Raw genomic sequence first — 22,064 nt, forward strand, 5'->3', positions numbered from 1 at the left:
TCTACTGGGAAGCCAAAATGTTCTCAAAGTGCTCCTCACAAAAGGATAGTGTGAAATGCACCAATTAAGATTTGAATTTTGATTAAAACATGCGCATAGACTATAGTTGTTTTAACGGAATATCCAACAATGCTTTTTTCAATGCAGTGTAGGCATAGCCTATAGGACTAGTGTTAAAAAAATGAATAAAACATTAAATATATTAATATGGGTTCACAGTGCGGCCCGAACCGAGGTCTCCATACCGAACGGTTTAGTACCAATATGTGTACCTTACACCCCTAGTATACTCTATACTGCAAAGTTGAATGTACACTATCTGGACTCTCTCTGGACAATCGTTGTCATGCTATATTTAGACATCATGATAACAGACATGCCTGTCTGACTGTGGTTATTATGCTACTGTCACGTCCTGGCCAGTATAAGGGTTAATTGTCATTTTAGTTTGGTCAGGACGTGGCAGAGGGTATTTGTTTTATGTGGTTCGGGGTGGTGTTTTGGTAAAAGGGAGTTTGATTTAGTATTTCCGGGTTTTTGGTTTATGGTCTATGTTTATGTATTTCTATGTGTAGTCTAGTGAGTGTGTGTCTATGATTGGTTAATTGGGGTTGGGACTCTCAATTGAAGGCAGGTGTTTTCACTTTGCCTTTGATTGAGAGTCCCATATATTAGGGTGTGTTTGTGGCTGTCATTTGTGGGAGATTGTTTCTTGTCTAGCATGTATGAGCCTGAGAAGACTGTCGGTATATCGTGAGTTCGTTTTGTTGTTTTTATGTTCATTTTGATTTAATAAATGTTCAAAATGAACAAACACAGTGCTGCTGCATTTTGGTCCTCCTTCACCGAAGATAACCGTGACAGCTACTCACCGTCACCGGGTCTTGATGCTGACAGTCTTCTACACCACAAATGTATTCCTCATCTTAGCACATGTGGTAGTTTGTGTCATACTCTCGCTCTCACTACCACATCAGCTCCAGCTCCAAATGCACATAGGCCTACACAGACATTTGCTTGCACACAGATGCTTAAATTCTCTCTCTCTCTCTCTCTCTCTCTCTCTCTCTCTCGTCCACTTACCGATATCTTAACAAGAGAGCCCCATCGAAATTGCAACAAGCGGTTCTGTGAAAATGTAATTTAATCAGAAGTCACTACCAGATTTCTGGATAGGGCTACGCTCAGTGTTTCTTGCCTTGGCAAATCGCGCTGTTAAGCCACTGATGCCCTTTGCAACCACGTACCTATGTGAGAGTGGGTTCTCGGCCCTCACTAGCATGAAAACTAAATACAGGAACAGACTGTGTGGAAAATGATTTAAGACTGAGACTCTCTCCAATACAACCAAACATTGCAGAGTTATGTGCATCCTTTCAAGCACAACCTTCTCATTAACCTGTGAGTTATTCACAATTTTTGGTGAACAAATAAGGTTTTATATGTAAGATGGCTAAATAAAGAGCAAAATTATTGATTATTATTTGTGGCCTGGTCTTATAAGTGCTTTTTGTCACTTCCCACAAGCCGGGTTGTGACAAAAGCTCATTCTTATGTTTAATAAATATATCGTATAGTGTGTGTGTGTCAGGCTTACAATGGTGGCAAAAAACAACATTTGAGAGTTTGATGACCCTGGTGCTAGTGTGGGTACGCAGCTGGAGGTTGAATGTTTGAAGTGGTATGGGACTATAAGAAGTTTGGGAACCACTGCATTAGGCAATCTGAATTGTGGGGGAGCATGAAAGAGCAAGATGCTTTATTTGTCCTAATAAGAACATAAAGTTAAGTCAAAACTATATATTTTAATTGTAATGTTTATTATTGCTACTTTATGCCATGTGGGATGAGTGCAGAATACTTTTTAACACATAAAAGTAAAAGTGCAACAGCGTAATAAAGCTTACATTTTCATCAGTTCTCTTTTTCAAATGCTTGGACTGGAGTTAAAGAGGTATCTATGTGTGTGGAAAAGTTTCAGGCTTGGTTAAGCATAGGAAAATAGATTATTTATTGAGATAATATTGTATCAATATTCCAGGTGCATGAGGTTGAAGCTGAACAAAGACGTGGAGGTGATGCTATTAAAGTTGTCTGCAAATATGAAAAAGTCAAGGAGTTCACCTACCAGGTATCTAATCTTTATATTCACGATATCCATCACTGTAGATACAGTGTATAGGGCTTTGAATATTGTATCTCGAGAAGCATTATTGAGAATGTCTATAATGCCACAGACTGAAGAAGAATAAGAAGTATGTGAACAGGCTCCAGGATCTGGTGGACAAGCTGCAGCTCAAAGTGAAGGCCTACAAGAGACAAGCTGAGGAGGCTGTAAGTAGAATATAGTATAGTATAACACACTGTATCTCAGGAGGCACAGATTTGGTTCCACGCCGAAACGTATTTGATCAACGTGCACGGTTTCATCAATGTTATGTACGGTTTGAAAAACATAATACAGTAGTTACTATATGTCCTTGTCCTTTGAGACAAAGAAAAGTAAAGAATGGATGTTGATCTCTGTAAGCATAACAAAAATTCTGAGATCCAAATCTATTTTGTGGTTATTTATTGGGTTTCATAATATCTGTAATTTTTTTTATTACATTTTCCAAGGAGGAGCAGGCCAACAAGATGTGAGCCAACAGCCATGACGCTGGAAAGATAAAGTACAAAAAAAAGACACTTCTGTGGAAGGTAAAACACATATTGCTATAAGTGATTCACTTAATAGATCTTCATTTCTATTATTTTATCAATTTGTATTTATATTTTATTCTAACAACAGGTTAATCCCATTGATATAAATACTGTATAACTTTACTGGAAATCATCATCGGTAAATCACGTTAAAAGCAAGCAGAATTTTATTAGTAAATAGATGTGATATTTTCTATTATTTTGCTGGGAAAGGAAGCAGCTGAATAGGAGATGTGCCACAGATGAGACACACTTCCAAGCAGTCACACAATATGATCTTCTTGTGAAGTGTCAACAGTGATCAAGTAAAGTCCAAACTTTCTCACATGCCTTTGTCTTTGTGGTTTATTCCATCAAAACAACACATATTGTTGGTATATATTATTGGCATGAGAGAGGTGTCTTAAATGACTGATGACCACTGGAACACCACCTTCATATTTATGTTTTGAACATCAAGTCATGAAATGCTGTATGCTGGTATTACTATCACATATTAAGTATTTGAAATGGATAAACAAAAATAGCACTCCTAGGGGCTCACAAGGATCTATTAAATCTTCTGCACATAAACAAGTCTTAATTCTAATCTTTATCATTAATGCCACACCTAATATTTCTCAGGAGATAAATTTAGCTCGCCATGAGTCCATCGGATTCCCTGTTGACTACATATTAAACAACTTGCTCAAAACGATAAATAAACCATTTGCTAAAAATAATAATTTGACCTGCTAACAGTCCTTGATCTAAATCCACAGATGTCTCTAAGGCTTATATTGCTGTATGTACTATTCAAGTCAAATTTGTAAACCCCACTCCATATTGACAACACCCTATGTTAACTCCTGAGAGCCATCTGGCTCAATAAGGTGAAATTATGTCATGATAGCTACAATCTTGATCAATATGGTTATCTTTGATTTATTATCTCACCAGGTCCTGATGTCTTTAGCACCACGAACACTTCTCCCCACATGTCAACATTCACCTGTAAAAAGAGAAGCAAATAGCAGAAACTACCAGACCTCATAATCTGTACCGTGCTTTCGCTCTCACTGCAACAACAACTCCCCCTAGTTCAAACCCCTCCCTCCAACCCCATACACACACACACACACACTGGTGGTTGCAGCAGTGGACAAAGGCTGCTTTGAGCGGACATATTTCAAAATAAGGAATATCAGCATTTGGCTTTAGCTGCCATATGACCTCTGGCATGTTTGAATAGTTTTGTCATAGTCAATATAACAATGGACATATTGTTATTAACACACTGTTCTTCTGGTCAGTTATGTGTTTGGAGTAGAAAATGTCCAAAGCTTACAAATCAATGCAAATACTATATTATATTTACCATGTTAATAATACATAATACGGAGATTGGTGGAATGGGCTGAGAATAGAGACAGCAGGAGCGGAAGAGATACTCTGAATGATGGGCTATGAAAAGCCAACTGACATTTACCCCTGAGGTGCTGACCTGTTGCACCCTCTACAACCACTGTGATTATTATTATTTGACCCTGCTGGTCATCTATGAACATTTAAACATCTTGGTCATGTTCTGTTATAATCTCCACCCGGCACTGCCAGAAGAGGACTGGCCACCCCTCATAGCCTGGTTCCTCTCTAGGTTTCTTCCTAGGTTCTGGCCTTTCTAGGGAGTTTTTCCTAGCCACCGTGCTTCTACACCTGCATTGCTTGCTGTTTGGGGTTTTAGGCTGGGTTTCTGTACAGCACTTTGTGACATCAGCTGATGTAAGAAGGGCTTCATAAATACATTTGATTGAATAGCAGAGAGGTGGGATTAAAAAGCTCATGATCAGTAATAGTTATTACTGAAATCACTATGTAGATGTTTGAGTACTATCTATCCAACATGTAATGGGTGTGTGTGTATATACAGTACCAGTCAAAAGTTTGGACACACCTACTCATTCCATGGTTTTTATTTTATTTTTACTATTTTCTACATTGTAGAATAATAGTGAAGACATCAAAACTATGAAATCATACAAATGGAATCATGTAGTAACCACAAAAGTGTTCAACAAATCAAAATACATTTTATGTTTGAGATTCTTCAAAGTAGCCACCCTTTGCCTAGATGACAGCTTTGCACACTCTTGGCATTCTCTCAACCAGCTTCACCTGGAATGCTTTTCCAACAGTCTTGAAGGAGTTCCCACATGTGCTGAGCACTTGTTGTCTGCTTTTCCTTCACTCTGTGTGATTGTGGAGGCCAGGTCATGTGATGCAGCACTCCATCACTCTCCTCCTTCTTAAATAGTCTGGAGGTGTGTTGGGTCATTGTCTTGTTGAAAAACAAATGATAGTCCCACTAAGCGCAAACCAGATGGGTTGGCGTATAGCTGCAGAATGCTGTGGTAGCCATGCTGTGGTGGCCAGATTTCCCTTCACTGGAACTAAGTGACCTATCCTGAACCATTAAAAACAGCCTCAGACCATTATTCCTCCTCCACCAAACTTTACAGTTGCCACTATGCATTGGGGCAGGTAGCATTCTCCTGGCATCCGCCAAACCCAGATTCTTCTGTCAGACTGCCAGATGGTGAAGCGTGATTCATCACTTCAGAGAACGCATTTCCACTGCTCCAGAGTCCAATGGCTGTGAGCTTTACATCACTCCAGCCATCGCTTGGTATTGCGCATGGTGATCTTAGGCTGCTCGGCCATGGAAACCCATTTCATTAAGCTCCCGATGAACAGTTATTGTGCTGAACTTGCTTCCAGAGGCAGCTTGGAACTCGGCAGTGAGTGTTGCAACCAAGGACAGATGATTTTTACGTTGTTTGGCGCTTCAGCACTCGGCGGTCCCGTTCTATGAGCTTGTGTGGTCTACCACTTGGTGGCTGAGCTGGTGTTGCTCCTAGACATGTCCACTTCACAATAGCAGCACTTACAGTTGACCGGGGCAGCTTTAACAGGGCACAAATTTGACGAACTGACTTATTGGAAAAGTGGCATCCTATGACGGTGCCACGTTGAAAGTCACTGACCTCTTAAATATGGGCCATTCTACTGCCCATGTTTGTCTACAGAGATTGCATGGTTGTGTGCTCGATTTGACATGCCTGTCAGCAACGGGTGTGGCTGAAATAGCTGAGTCCACTAATTTGAATGGGTGTCCACATGCTTATAGTATATATAGTATATATACACTATATATAGAAAAGAAAACCCCAGCAGGGTTGCAGTTCTTGACACACTCAAACCTGTGCACCTGGCACCTACTACCATACCCTGTTCAAAGGGACTTCAATCTTTTGTCTTGCCCATTCACCCTCTGAATGGCACGCATACACAATCCATGTCTCAATTGTCTCAAAACTTAAAAATCCTTCATTAACCTGTCTCCTCCCCTTCATCTACACTGATTGAAGTTGATTTAACAAGGGACATCAGTAAGGGATCATAGCTTTCACCTGGATTCACCTGGTCAGTCTACTGTATGTCATGTAATGTTTTGTACACTCAGTGAATATAAAATAATATACTTGTTTGTTAAGTAACTACTGTGTATAAAAGTACTATTTATGTAAAATGTGTGTAAAATGTACAGTATATCTAACAAAGAAATCGGTAAAAACTAAAATGTAAAACAAAGTAACTTTAAGGGATGAGTCAATAAAAATTATATAGTAATACAAATAATAATAATACATAATGTATTTTATTAATTTTAGGCCTATATCAATAAGTTCATCAATAATGAACTTCCCGGTGGCTCAGTTGTAAGAGCATGGTGTGTGCAACGCCAGGGTTGTGGGTTCGATTCCCACGGGGGCCCAGTACATATTTTTTTAAATGCATGAAATGTATGCATTCACTACTGTAAGTCGCTCTGGATAAGAGCATCTGCTAAATTACTAAAATGTAAATGTGAAATGTACATGATTAAATAATATAGACGCTACATTATTATCATAATCATTGTTATGTAGTACCAGTATGTAAACTATTAACTGTAAACTGTCCCTTAAAAACTCTTCACTACATTTTCAAAAGGCATGCACTTTGATTTATGTGCTTATAGTGCAAATAACATTCCATTTAAATATATTATAGAAGTACAGGTTCAACTGCACACTGCTATAAACATAAATAAACCAATCAAAAACAATAATGGAAATACTTGCCTTCTTCCTAACTTAAAAAATATTGTAATATATCGTTGTAAAAAATATTAATTGGTTGAATGACATTATATTAAAAAAATAGGTATATTCTTATGATCCTGAAGTGGCTGCAGAACCATCTGAGAACGTGAGCCTACATTAGGATTCTCTACAGCTGGGAGGTTAAAAGGTATCTGCCACTTAAATTACCGTGAGGCTCAATGCATTTGTCAACAATCTCAATAGTGTCTGCATGAATGAGCAAGAGGCTATATTTGTTTTAAGTCCTAATAAGAACCTACGGGGAAGCCAAAGATATTGTGTATCACATTTGTATTGCAACTTTATCACATGTGGGACCACTAAAGAATACTTAAGACACTGTCCCCATTTGGAAATATCGCATGGTATGAGAGCATAAGGAATGTTGTCTTAAATTAGCATCAGTTGATCTCTCTCAAATACTCAGGAGACCTTTGGAACAATTTCTTCCATAAAGGTCAGTTTGTGAGGATCCTTTGGGGATTCCATTTCTACCCAGTGAAAACTAGTACTTATTGGAGTTGCATATTTGATTCAAGGTACTGTGTATATATAATAGACTGGAAAAACAATGCATCTTCTAATTTTGTTATCAAATATGTACGATCCCATATTTAATAAACTAGCCTCCAGCTCTTATTGCACTTGACTTGTTGCACCATTCTTACTCCATTGAGAGACAAAACCACCACAGCTGAGGTGACAGACCTTTTTATATCTAACCTAATCCTAACCATTGTGATGCTTATCAAACATTTAAACATTACAATTCAATACTGTCACATATCTCTACATATTAAACAATATGAGGGTCACAAAATGACCATCTGCACCAATTTGTCAGATTTAGAAAAAATGTAAGACATTCAAATATCCTCGATGACATCCTCTTAGAAAATTAATGATGCAAACGTTTTTATGTGCATAATTAGGAAATAGGCTTGCAATTGTTTCCTGGGATAAATTACTCAAAAGGTACATTTAAAAAAAATTTACTTCGTTGTTTGGTTAAACCAAAATTGGGAATATTATAAACTATGTTGCACAGGTTCTAGACAATGCTGGTAAAACTATTAGTTCCTATATAAACAGTGACACAAGTAACAATGCTGAAGTGGAAAGGGGTAGACGTACATGACCAAATAAAGAAAAAGTACATGTCCCAAAAGGGAGGGCTGCCTCTGCTAAGTGAACACCCATCTCTCTATAAAAGAAGCCATCTAAGACCCCTCTTAGACTGAAGGCCACCCAGCAAAGGTGGGTAAGTGCCCCAGCTCTCACAATGATTTAACAGTGGCCAAAGATATGCTTATTTGTTTATTTAGAGGTACATTTATGTCTGGTTTACTTATTGAAAAAACATACTCCTGCATTCACAGATGATTAATTTTGTACTAGTTTAAATTGTGTATATATAATATGTGTGTATTGAAAACGGAAACAACTCTTTCTTTTCAAGTATCAACATCTATCCAACTTGGTCACAGGAACATCCTACGAACTTGGGCATACAAATAGGTAAATCGTGTTAACTGTATTTGGCACGTACAATGTTAGTATGGGGAAACACTGCGTGGGGAGCACTTACATTGTTTAACACAAAATATAGTCTTTACCAATATAAGTTAAAGGAAGATGCTTAACTGGATCTTGATGATAAAATAGTATCAAATTAATGCATGACTCCAAGCTAGGTTAGGGAAATAGTTTCTCCCCTGAAAATGGAAGCAAAGTCGGACAGCATCACTACGTATCTCCATTTCATGATTTCTATATTCAGCTGAAAATCATGACGGGGGCTTCGGAGCTGAAGATCAGAAAATAAAGATTTTCAGATACATTTTGTGTAAGAACATGGGACTTCATCACCAGGATCTAAACATCATTCAGATTCTTACTGATCAAATGTTTGTAGAAGATAATGATTATCATTGGTATTTGCTGTTTTCTAAGCTAAACACTGTGATATGAGTTAAAACCTTAATCAAATTGTTCGAGAAACCAGCCATTTACAAAATGTTACTCCTGTCACAGGTCCTCACTGTGAAGGAGGACGATATCCACCCCATGAACCCTCCAAAGTACGATAAAATTGAGGACATGGCCATGATGACCCACCTCAACGAGCCCACTGTTCTGTATAACCTCAAAGAGCGTTACGCAGCATGGATGATCTATGTGAGTTTCAAGTAAAAGATTATCTAGCAGTAAATACATTAATCAATGAAGAGTTGATAAACATTCTCCTCTTTTACAGACCTACTCCGGGCTGTTCTGCGTCACTGTCAACCCCTACAAGTGGCTCCCAGTGTACGATTCTGTGGTTGTGAATGCTTATAGAGGGAAAAAGAGAATTGAGGCCCCACCCCACATCTTCTCCATATCTGATAATGCCTATCAGTTCATGCTCACTGGTACACAAATACCCATGCTACTACAACAATAACTTAATGTACAGAATTATAGAATAACTCTGAAACTGATTTGCACTTGCCTTTCCATTTTCAAATCATGAGAACCAGTCAATTCTGATCACGTAAGTCAAAATCAATGACTAAATGTGGGTAAGAATATTGTTGAAAAACTAACTTTACAACTAGCTTCCTGATGGATGTTCAGCAGTATTGCAGTTTAGTAGATAAAGTGTTCTTACTGAGATTATTGAAACGAATATCGTTAAGAGTAAAACTAATCTGCGTTTACTCTCAGTGGAGAATCCGGTGCAGGAAAGACTGTGAACACCAAGCGTGTCATCCAGTACTTTGCGACAATTGCAGTGGCTGGAGGCAAGAAAGAACAAGCAACAACAGCTGCTTCTGGCAAAATAAAGGTTAGAAATATTACTGTAGCCTTAGCAATATAGTATAAGGGGGTTGTATGTATCGAAGATCCAGTATGTATGCATCACAACACTCACAAATGTGATGACATCTCTAGGGGTCGCTGGAGGATCAAATCATTGCAGCCAACCCCCTACTGGAGGCTTATGGTAATGCAAAGACTGTGAGAAATGACAACTCCTCCCGCTTTGTAAGTTTAAAACCTCTCTTTTTGGATTTGTGAGCTTTCTTGGTTTTGAAGGGAAATATACTGATGGCTATCTAATTAATTTTTCAGGGTAAGTTCATCAGAATCCATTTTGGATCAACTGGAAAGTTGGCCTCTGCTGATATTGAAACATGTAAGGGCCTCCTGATCAGTGTATCTTTATCCAATTGTGATTCACACATGAAAAAGACTGCTCATACAAAAACCTACTCTACAGATCTGCTGGAGGAGTCCAGAGTGACATTCCAGCTGTCTGCTGAGAGAAGCTACCACATCTTCTATCAGCTCATGACTGGACACCAGCCACAATTGCTGGGTGAGCGACAAATACAAAAAACATGACATGGAATGCATTGGGCCAACAGTACATACATTATATATACAGTAATAGTAACTGTGCTAAATACTCTTTTGTATGTATTCCAGAGGCACTTCTGATTACCACCAACCCCTATGACTATCCTATGATAAGTCAGGGTGAAATCGCTGTCAAGAGTATTGATGATACAGAGGAGTTCATCGCCACCGATGTATGTATAAAAAATTACAACAATGTAGGAAAAATATAACTGTATGATCTTGAAAGCCAAGGTTTCTCTACAGAATGTGAAAATGTCTAAAAAGCTATTCAAAAGCAACTTGTATCGTGATGGTATGCCTTCACAAACACATTAACTGATATTGTAGCTTATATTTTAATAAAGCAAGATTACATAAACCTTTTCCAGAGAACATTTTAACAATCTGTATCATTGTGTTACTGAAAAGTGTGTAAATAATCTACATAAAACAACAATCAAACAATGCTTTAATTCTCCATAGACGGCCATAGACATTTTGGGCTTCACTGCTGAGGAGAAGATAGGGATTTACAAGCTGACTGGTTCTGTGATGCATCATGGGGCAATGAAGTTCAAGCAGAAGCAGCGTGAGGAGCAGGCAGAGCCTGATGGCACTGAGGGTAACTATCAGAATGGAATGACATTTATATAATTTCTCAATGGGTAACTAGCCTACCTGTTCTGTACTTTGAAATAGTCAAGTTTAATTATCAAGTTTCTTCCAGCCTACTTTATACAGCCTAATTTACAGGTTTAAGCAATGTACCAACAAAATATAGCCTAATGTTTAACGTGCATGCTACACTTTCTCTCCCAACCAGAGGCTGATAAAATCTCCTACCTCATGGGCCTAAACTCCGCTGACTTGCTCAAAGCTCTGTGCTACCCCAGCGTGAAGGTTGGGAATGAGATGGTGACCAAGGGGCAGACTGTGTCACAGGTAGAATCTTTTAGATTATTTTCAATTGTAGTAGATTTGCAAAAAGGAAAATGAATGTGAATATTATTTTTTTTTACTTCCTTTTTTGATAGGTGAACAATTCAACTATGGCCCTCTGTAAATCTGTCTATGAGAAAATGTTCTTGTGGATGGTCGTCCGTATCAATGAGATGTTGGACACAAAGCAGGCCAGACAATTCTTCATTGGTGTTTTGGACATTGCTGGATTTGAGATCTTTGATGTGAGTATTTGTATAATCTTAAATTCAGCACGTTGGTGTTCAGCTCATCCTACTGCTTAAACAAATTACAATAACCAAGAGTAGACATTATGCCTGTACAATATCTGCTGATCAAAATATGAACTAGCAGTCATGTTGGGTAACTCTTGACTTTCAACATTTCTGTATTTGAACATTAGTACAACAGCTTGGAACAACTTTGCATCAACTTCACCAATGAGAAACTGCAACAGTTTTTCAACCACCACATGTTTGTACTGGAGCAAGAAGAGTACAAGAAAGAGGGAATTGAATGGGAGTTCATTGACTTTGGTATGGACTTGGCTGCCTGCATTGAGCTTATTGAGAAGGTACGCATAACAACAATTCCTTTAAATCAGACCAATATTTTACTATTAAAAAAAGCCTGGTCTCTATTAAAATAATTATGTTCTCAACAGCCAATGGGCATCTTCTCCATCCTTGAAGAGGAGTGCATGTTCCCCAAGGCTTCAGACACTACCTTCAAGAGCAAGCTTTATGACCAGCATCTTGGTAAAACCAAAGCTTTTGAGAAGCCTAATCCTGGAAAAGGCAAGCCTGAGGCCCACTTTGCCCTGGTGCACTATGCTGGTACTGTGGACTACAATGTCACAGGCTGGCTGGACAAGAACAAGGACCCCCTGAATGACTCTGTTGTGCAGCTGTACCAGAAGTCCTCAGTCAAACTGTTGGCTATGCTGTATGTAGGAGCAGCAGCTTCACAAGCAAACGGTACATCCCATAGTATCCAGAATTGCTCATACTACAGAAGGAGACTATATCTACCCCTTCCCTTGTTATATAGTTTATGGTTATAAAGCACTGCTTTAGAAGTGGTCATTTTAATTAAATAGCATTAGTAGTACTGGAAATGTCAGTAAACTGGATTTATATATGACTATATACATATACAATACAGTATTCTTTAGATTGACCCACTGTATATAATGTACATGAGTCAATATTCGTTTTCAGGCAGTGACAATATGTAAAAATGTTATTGGGATGAAAAAATAACTGGCCTAACACATTTGGAAATAGATGCTGCAAAAGGAGGCGGAGGCAAGAAGAAGAAGGGTGGTTCCTTCCAGACTGTGTCGGCTCTGTTCAGGGTATCTGCATGTGTATTATTCTTTATTATGATGTTATACGGTGTATTATTTAGAAAAATGGAAACTGTGGGGGGCTAATAGGTAGCTATAATCGGTATTTAGCTGTTTGGGTTATGATAATGTAAAACAGTTGTATATCGTCTCTATTCATAATGAATATTCTTCCAAATTCATGGGTATATTTTATTAATTGAAATGACTGGACATCTTACAGAATGTGGCTTTAAAAACGTGTCAAACACAACTTTGTTTATTACAGAATCTCATTCCCAATTTACACATTTTCCAATCCGACAGGAGAATTTGGGCAAGCTGATGACCAACTTGAGGAGCACCCATCCTCACTTTGTGCGATGTTTGATTCCAAATGAATCAAAGACACCAGATGGGTATTGTGAGATTAACAATACAGCAGACATCTTTAATGCCAAGCATAACTAATCTTCTTTCAAATAAGCATGTAAAATCCCTAGATGTTTATGTATGTGTCAAGGAGGTTAATATAATGTTTTCCCTATGGTTAAGGTCTGATGGAGAACTTCCTGGTCATCCACCAGCTGAGGTGTAATGGTGTACTGGAAGGCATAAGAATCTGCAGAAAGGGCTTCCCCAGCAGAATCCAATATGGTGACTTCAAGCAGAGGTAATTAATGTTCAGTAAGGGAAAATGCTAAAAATATTTTAAAGTACTTCTTTCACAGGCATGATCACATCACATACTAATGTACTTCCTATTGTATATATATTTATATCCCCCTTATTCATCATGTCAGATGCAAAGTATTGAATGCAAGTGTCATCCCTGATGGACAATTTATTGACAACAAGAAGGCTTCAGAGAAGCTCCTGGGATCAATAGATGTGGACAAGAGTCAGTACAAGTTTGGGCACACTAAGGTAGAGCAATGGACTGCAGCATCAGTCACTTTTCCCACAAAAACCACAAACATTGAGCTCAATTGAAAAAAATTGTAGCTCTGTATTTTCTATAAATATAATGAAGATCAATATTCCTATAGGTGTTCTTCAAAGCTGGTCTTCTGGGTACTCTGGAGGAGATGCGAGATGAGAAACTGGTTACTCTGGTGACCATGACTCAGGCTCTCTGCAGAGGTTACGTCATGAGGAAAGAGTTTGTCAAGATGATGGCGAGACGGTAGCTACACTACATTACAGAACAGTGTCTTTTAACCCTGGTCTTGGGAACTCAAAGGGGTGCACATTTTAGTGTTTGCCCTAGTACTACACACCTGATTCCACTTATCAAATGTTTGATGATGATTTCATGATTTCATGGATGAATTAATGGATTCAGGTGTGTAGTGCTAGGGCAAAAAACAAAATGTGCACCCCTTTGGGTCCCCAGGACCATCATTCAGAAATACTGTTATAGAGTATGTTATATTGAGCCAGTGAAGAGAATCCCCCCCGAATTTTTTTTTAATGATTATTATTAACAGAGAAGCAATTTACTCCATCCAATACAACATACGCTCATTTATGAACATAAAACACTGGCCATGGATGAAGCTGTACTTCAAAATCAAGCCTCTTTTAAAATCAGCAGAAGCTGAAAAAGAGATGGCCGCAATGAAGGAAAACTTTGAGAAAATGAAGGAGGATCTGGCAAAGGCCTTGGCCAAGATAAAAGGACTAGAGGAGAAAATGGTTTCTCTGCTGCAGGAAAATAATGACCTGCAGCTACAGATAGCATCTGTAAGTTAACAAATTGCTTGTTTAATACAATGATTTTTTTAATGTCATTTAATTAGCCTTTGATTTCCAGTGTTGTTTAATTTATATTTTATCTGCTGTAGGAAGAGAATACCCTCTCTGATGCTGAGGAAAGATGTGAGGGACTCATCAAGAGTAAGATCCAGATGGAAGCCAAACTCAAAGAGATAACTGAGAGGTTGGAGGATGAGGAGGAGATCAATGCTGAGCTGACTGCCAAGAAGAGAAAATTGGAGGATGAGTGCTCTGAGCTAAAGAAAGACATTGATGACTTGGAGCTCACCTTGGCCAAAGTGGAGAAAGAGAAACATGCCACTGAAAATAAGGTTTACCATTTATGACGAGGTTGTGAAGTTGTGTATTCATTTTAAATGTAAAAGACAAAGCATTGATGATTTTACATGAAATAATTCAATTTAGGTTAAAAACCTGACAGAGGAGATGTCTTCTCAAGATGAGAGCATTATCAAGTTGACCAAGGAGAAGAAAGCCCTCCAAGAGGCGCACCAGCAGGTCCTTGATGATCTCCAGGCAGAGGAAGACAAAGTCAACACTCTGACCAAGGCCAAGACCAAACTTGAACAGCAAGTGGATGATGTGAGTAAGAGATGTGACAACCAAAGTCATACATAGCCCTCTTAAAACAGCTTCATGTTATCATCCAAGGAAATAAAATAAATGTACTGTTTACTTAATATTGTGAAACTGTTCTTGTGTGGTCTAGTTGGAGGGTTCCCTGGAGCAAGAAAAGAAGGTCCGCATGGACCTTGAGAGAGCCAAGAGGAAGCTTGAAGGAGATCTGAAACTGGCCCTGGAGTCCTTGATGGACCTGGAGAATGACAAGCAGCAGTCTGATGAGAAGATCAAGAAGTACATTTAAAATCTAAGCAATTGTTGAACCATTCTCTAGAAGGGATCGCCTGATATATATTTTAATATATACTTTTTATCCAAAACAGGAAAGACTTTGAGACAAGCCAACTTCTCAGCAAAATTGAAGATGAGCAGGCATTTGGTGCTCAGCTTCAGAAGAAAATCAAAGAACTCCAGGTGATCTGTCAGTTCAATATGCCACAACGAATAAGATTAATAACATAGATACATTATGGAGCCCTATCTTCCAAATGTCATGTTTTAAGCAAATAAACATTTAAATCCATTGTATATTTCAGGCTCGTATTGAGGAGCTGGAGGAGGAGATTGAAGCTGAACGTGCTGCTCGTGCCAAGGTTGAGAAGCAGAGGTCTGATCTCTCCAGGGAACTTGAGGAGATCAGTGAGAGGCTTGAAGAGGCTGGTGGTGCAACATCTGTTCAGATTGAGATGAGCAAGAAGCATGAGGCTGAGTTCCAGAAGCTGCGTCGTGATCTTGAAGAGTCCACACTGCAGCATGAGGCTACCGCTGCTGCTCTCCGTAAGAAGCAGGCCGACACTGTGGCAGAACTGGGAGAGCAAATAGACAACCTCCAGCGTGTCAAACAGAAGTTGGAGAAGGAGAAGAGTGAATGCAAAATGGAGATTGATGACCTCTCCAGCAACATGGAAGCTATCACCAAAGCAATGGTGGGAAATGATGTGGTTGCCAGAATATTTTAAATACTCATAAATACGCATGAAAAATAACCTGTTAAACGTTCTTGATAGGGTAATCTAGAAAGAATGTGCCGAACCCTTGAAGATCAACTGAGTGAATTGAAGACAAAGAATGATGAGCATGTCTGCCAACTTAATGACATAAATGTTCAGAGAGAAAGGCTTCTGACTGAGAATGGTGAGTTTAAAAGGGAAGGTTAGTATTTCTGTTTGTTTTCCATAATACCAATAAACCTAACTTCCAACTTTCTGTCTCAATCAGGTGAACTTGGTCGTCAAATGGAGGAGAAAGAATCTCTTGTTTCCCAGCTAACCAGGATTAAGCAGGTTTACACACAGCAGATTGAGGAACTCAAGAGGCATATTGAAGAGGAAGTGAAGGTCAACTGCCATCTTCTACTATACTGCCTCTTTGTGATTCATATAAATGTTCCATTTTGATTAAGTGCTTAACTTTTGTTCTGTTACTGCTGACCATTAGGCCAGAAATGCTCTAGCCCACGGTGTGCAGTCAGCCCGCCATGACTGTGATCTGCTCCGGGAGCAGTTTGAGGAAGAGCAGGAGGCCAAGGCTGAGCTGCAGCGTGCCTTGTCCAAGGCCAACAGCGAGGTCGCTCAGTGGAGAACCAAATATGAGACTGATGCCATTCAGCGCACTGAGGAGCTTGAGGATGCCAAGTGATTAAAAAAACATTCTACCACTCTATCTTCATAATCACCTAAGTACCTACAATGGCTTTTTACAGGAAAAAGCTTACCCAGCGTCTGCAAGATGAGCAGGAAGCTGTTGAAGCAACAAACTCCAAGTGTGCTTCTCTGGAGAAGACCAAGCAAAGACTGCTGGGTGAAGTGGAGGATCTCATGATTGATGTGGAGAGAGCTAATGCTTTGGCTGCCCAGCTTGACAAGAAGCAAAAGAACTTTGACAGGGTAACGTTTTGACAAAGATATCAATGAAATACAGTCAAATCTATACATTATTCATTCTTGCATATTCATTTACTTAACTGTGCTCCCAGGTTCTGGCCGAGTGGAAGCAAAAGTATGAGGAGGGACAGGCAGAGCTAGAAGGGTCTCTGAAAGAGGCTCGCACTCTCGGCACTGAACTGTTCAAGATGAAGAACTCATATGAAGAAGCTTTGGACCACCTGGAGACACTGAAGAGAGAGAACAAGAACCTGCAACGTATGGGGAAATTAAAATAAATCACTCTCTTTTTTACAATGCACCATCTATGCTCTTGTATGTGTGGATACAAATCCACAATGTTATTAATTTCCCTCCCCTTTTCATTTCAATAGAGGAGATCTCTGACCTGACTGAACTGGTTGGTGAGTCTGGAAAGAGCATCCATGAACTGGATAAGGCAAAGAAGGCTGTGGAGAATGAGAAGGCAGAAATCCAGGCTGCACTAGAGGAAGCAGAGGTCTACACAACAATAGTTTTTATCTCAACAAAGTGATCATGATAATATACATGTCATACCTACATCACTACATTATTTAATGGTTTGGTTATTCATCAATTCTATAGGGCACACTGGAACATGAGGAATCCAAGATTCTTCGTATACAGCTGGAGCTCAACCAGATCAAAGGGGAAGTTGACAGGAAGCTGGCAGAGACGGATGAGGAGATAGAGCAGATCAAAGGGGAAGTTGACAGGAAGCTGGCAGAGACGGATGAGGAGATAGAGCCGATCAAGAGGAACAGCCAGAGGGTGATAGACTCCATGCAGAGCACTCTGGACTCTGAGATCACGAGCAGGAATGATGCCATGAGAGTCAAGAAAAAGATGGAGGGAGACCTCAATGAGATGGAGATTCAGCTGAGCCATGCCAACCGTCAGGCTGCTGAAGCCCAGAAACAGCTGAGGAATGTCCAGGGAGCACTCAAGGTATACACTTTATTTTTGTATTGAGTCCCAAATGAATTGTTCTTTCTCTTTAGATGTTGTCAGAATACATTTTCCAATAATCCTCAGGATGCCCAACTGCAACTTGACGATGCCGTCCGTGTCGCAGATGACATGAAGGAGCAGGTATCTATGGTGGAGCGCAGGAATAACCTAATGATGGCTGAAATTGAAGAACTGAGGGCTGCCCTGGAACAGACAGAGAGAGGCCGCAAAGTGGCGGAGCAGGAGCTAGTTGATGCCAGCGAGCGTGTAGGACTGCTGCACTCTCAGGTACATATAAAATATTAACTTTCTCTCGGTTACAAACGGGGTGAGGTACAATCATGTTTTGCAATGTGATTAAATGCCCCTAATACAGAACACCAGCCTCATCAACACTAAGAAGAAGCTGGAGGTTGACCTTACTCAGGTCCAAGGTGAAATGGAAGACACCGTCCAGGAGGCAAGAAATGCAGAGGAGAAGGCCAAGAAGGCTATTACTGATGTGAGTTTCATGTTCTGCCTTTTGTATAATAATGCCAATATCTTAGAATGTGATAAGCAAAAATAGTTTGGACATTTAATTGTTCATACATCATCTGTAACTATCATATAATTTACCTTTTACAACTACTGCAGAAGTGTTCATATAATCAATGTACACAACATATTATTCCAGGCTGCCACGATGGCAGAGGAGCTGAAGAAGGAGCAGGACACCAGCAGTCACCTGGAGAGGATGAAGAAGAACCTGGAGGTCACAGTCAAGGACTTACAGCACCGTCTGGATGAGGCTGAGAACCTGGCCATGAAGGGAGGAAAGAAACAACTCCAGAAACTGGAGGCTAGGGTATGTACTATACATTACAGCATATACAGGTGTAGAGCAAGCTACATTGTATATGAGACCTTAACTGAGAAAAACATGTACTCCTATCTGTAAGGTCCGAGAACTGGAGGGTGAAGTTGATGCTGAACAGAGACGTGGAGCTGAAGCCATTAAAGGTGTTCGCAAATATGAAAGAAGAGTCAAGGAGCTCACCTACCAGGTATAACCATGATTCATTGATTATAAAAAGACAAGATATTGTGTACTGCAATGGAGCATTTGACAGGACATTTCCAACTCTTGTAAATTCTACAGACTGAAGAGGACAATAAAAATGTCAGCAGGCTGCAGGATCTGGTGGACAAACTTCAGTTGAAAATGAAGGCCTACAAGAGAGCGGCTGAGGAAGCTGTGAGTATCATATTTGTCGTGTCTTTGGGGTACCATTAAACTGAAGACATGTTTATCAATTAACTCCCTGTAATTATTATCACGCGATCAAACTGATTCATCGTTTAATTGTAATTAACTAGGAGATCGGGGCACCAAGGAAAATATTCAGATTACAAAGTTATAATTTTCCTAATATAACTTTCCTATATCATAACATATATTATATTCTATTATAGTATAGGCCGATTATCTTCTGGTTTAAATGGTGTATTTTACCTCGCGTCCAGTCTCATTCCAAACGTCGTAAATTGTTGTATCTGCACGAACCCAGTCTTTACTAAGAGTCATCCATACATCAATTGTCTTAAAATCATTTATTTACTAAACTAAGTAATTCACAGAAAGTATACAAACAGTAATTATCATCACAAAGAATTGGTAGAGTAATGTGCCCTAGTGGTCTAAACAGGCCTGGCTGGTGTCTTGTAGAACAATGGGTCATAAAAAGTCAGCTGAGGATGCACACCTACAGAGTTCATTAATATTAACAATTGATATGCTAATCCTTTTGCACATGAACGCTCACTCATTTGGGAACAATTGCAATCAATATATATTTACGCTCAGTGTGTCGTTGGGATCCTTGTTGGAGCGTCGTTCTGTTGGAGAGTTTTGTCCGCGTTCTCTCTCTCTATCTCGGTTAGAATGGTCCTTTCAAAGCGACATTCATTAATGTCGTTATAGAATGGATGTTTCGTTGGTCTTCGCGTTCAATGATATAATTTCTAGCTGCAGACTATTAATTAATATCAAAGACTTGTTCTTATTCTGTCGATATCAATAGTCTAAAAGTTAACCACGTGGTATGGTTCACTTTCAGTAGATGGATTGGATGGTCAAACCTATTGGCCAACTCGCAATGGAGTGGAGGCCTGGTCTCAAGACAAGTAAATCAGGGTGGGTTTTATAGTGAACATAGAACAGGCTTGTCAAATGACGCCTGGTCCTGTCTGTGTCCCTGGGGGCGTGCCGATGACTGAGTTAAGCTTGGTACAGAAATACAATTCTATCACATTAACATCAGTACATAGCATCTCAATGTATTACAAATAGCTTTATCCTTATTAATACATTTTATACAACCATGTGGATGCAAGTCTCATCGCTGAGGCTATTATATAAACCGTTTTATGGTAATATGGCTATATTGTCTCTTCTGAGTATCACAAAATTGTACCAAGCGGACCAGTTCGTAGCTGGATTCTTCACCAATCTTCCATACCTTCTCCAGAACACAAATGCCACTCGGTTCCCCAATTCTGTGAGTTGGAAGAATTTCCTGTGTCTCTCTATGGGCCATGTGGCCAGAGACTCTTCTCTGGAATTGTACCACTCCTTCACACAGGGACTGGGTGGGGGAAGGTAGGTTGGGGGATGGTGCAAGGGGGGAGGGAGTCAACTGTCCTCCCTGTACTCAAAGAGGCCAACGTCATGACATATTCCTTTACAGATTTTTTAGTAATGGGGACATAGTTAACAAATATTTTACAATCAAATCAATCAGTACATTTTGGTACTTATTTCAAATTATGAACTTATTACTATTACTTACTATGTGTTAGGTACTTGCACCTACTTGTTTCAAAGAATCATCAATAAATCAAATTTGCTATTAGGTAATACAAATGTAACAGAGAAAGTTGTTACAATTACTAAGTCATAAAGCAGAAAATAAAATTAAGTAAAGTAGTGGTCCTGTGTGGCTCAGTTGGTAGAACATGGCGCTTGCAACGCACAGATATGTAAAATGTATGCACACATGACTGTAAACTCCTTTGGATTACAGTGTCTGCTCAGTACTGTATATAGGCCTGGTAAATAATGATGGTTATGGGAAAATATGTTTTACATAATCTTATCTAAGGTGCAACTTGAAGTAAAAAAAAGAAGTAGAATATAAAATGGGATAGGCAACACATAAACCAAGTTATAAGAAACCTCAATAAGTACAAGAATCAAGTTTACTTCGACCCTCTACCTTGTAGTCTGTTTCTGTTGTACTTTTGGTATGATCCTTCTTTATTTATAAGATGTTGATGATGATAACGTAAACAATTTATAAGACATTTGAACTTCTGCATGTTTTCCCCAAACATGCAGTATAATTGTTGAATGTTGTATTTTTGTGATCCAAACAGGAGGAGCAGGCCAACACTCACCTGTCCAGGTACAGGAAGGTGCAGCATGAGCTGGAGGAAGCTCTGGAGCGTGCTGACATCTCTGAGTCCCAGGTCAACAAGCTTAGAGCCAAGAGCCGTGAAATTGGCAGCAAGGTACAATTAAATTGAATGACATTTTTAAGAAATCGTGACTAAAAAAATCGAATCACACAAAACAATGCATTTCTTGCTTAATCTCATTGTGCCAGTCCCATAGTAGATTTTCAGGAGAAGATAGATAATACATTGCCATATAGAGCAAATGGTTAATATAACATTTAAAAAAATACCATTATGGTAAAGGATAAGAGACAATTAAAAATATATATTATTTTCCAAGGGAATGTGGCTGAAGAGTGAGAGACGAAGTCCAGATGAGACAAAGTATCAAAAGGTCATACAATATGATTTTTGGTTAAATGTTCTCATGAAGCAAAAATAAATCTGCAAATCCTATCAGTTGTTTTCATAATTTACCTGTGAAATTAATTGTGTCATCACTGATTGAACCACTAGCAAATGGCAGATGATGTAGTGTTTTAGTCATTTAGCAGACACTCTTTATCCAGAGCGATTTACAGGAGCAATTAGGTTTAAGTGCCTTGCTCAAGGGCACATCAACAGATTTGTTCACCTAGTTGGCTCAGGGGTTTGAACCAGTGACCTTTCGGTTACTGGCCCAACGCTCTAAACCGTTTGGCTACCTGTCGCCATAAACAGCTACATTAGTCAGGGCATTGTCACTGTTTCAGCTGCTGTATTCAAACGTAATGGATACAACTGTAGCTATTATTGTTTTGCTGTAGAGTA

The 22,064-nt window shown here is 39.2% G+C and overlaps 1 protein-coding gene across 1 annotated transcript; it reads left to right on the forward strand.

Annotated features, from left to right (window-relative positions):
- Window positions 1–8,903: 8,903 nt before the first annotated feature.
- LOC115150376 (myosin heavy chain, fast skeletal muscle-like) lies at window positions 8,904–21,408 on the forward strand. The gene is made up of 38 exons (XM_029693597.1): window positions 8,904–9,065; window positions 9,145–9,301; window positions 9,396–9,423; window positions 9,597–9,699; window positions 9,825–9,917; window positions 10,005–10,068; window positions 10,153–10,251; window positions 10,362–10,465; window positions 10,758–10,896; window positions 11,098–11,216; window positions 11,309–11,458; window positions 11,638–11,808; window positions 11,899–12,211; window positions 12,521–12,591; window positions 12,889–12,974; window positions 13,115–13,234; window positions 13,365–13,488; window positions 13,611–13,747; window positions 14,052–14,307; window positions 14,409–14,651; window positions 14,746–14,922; window positions 15,050–15,195; window positions 15,285–15,375; window positions 15,498–15,887; window positions 15,969–16,095; window positions 16,180–16,298; window positions 16,399–16,595; window positions 16,664–16,847; window positions 16,937–17,102; window positions 17,219–17,343; window positions 17,451–17,573; window positions 17,622–17,813; window positions 17,901–18,104; window positions 18,193–18,318; window positions 18,493–18,663; window positions 18,758–18,862; window positions 18,958–19,053; window positions 21,234–21,408. Exons 1-38 carry the CDS (start codon window positions 8,904–8,906, stop codon window positions 21,381–21,383), a joined length of 5,628 nt encoding a protein of 1,875 aa, XP_029549457.1. The 3' UTR covers window positions 21,384–21,408.
- Window positions 21,409–22,064: the final 656 nt, after the last annotated feature.

Source organism: Salmo trutta, chromosome 16 (assembly GCF_901001165.1).
Source record: "Salmo trutta chromosome 16, fSalTru1.1, whole genome shotgun sequence".
NCBI lineage: Eukaryota > Metazoa > Chordata > Actinopteri > Salmoniformes > Salmonidae > Salmo > Salmo trutta.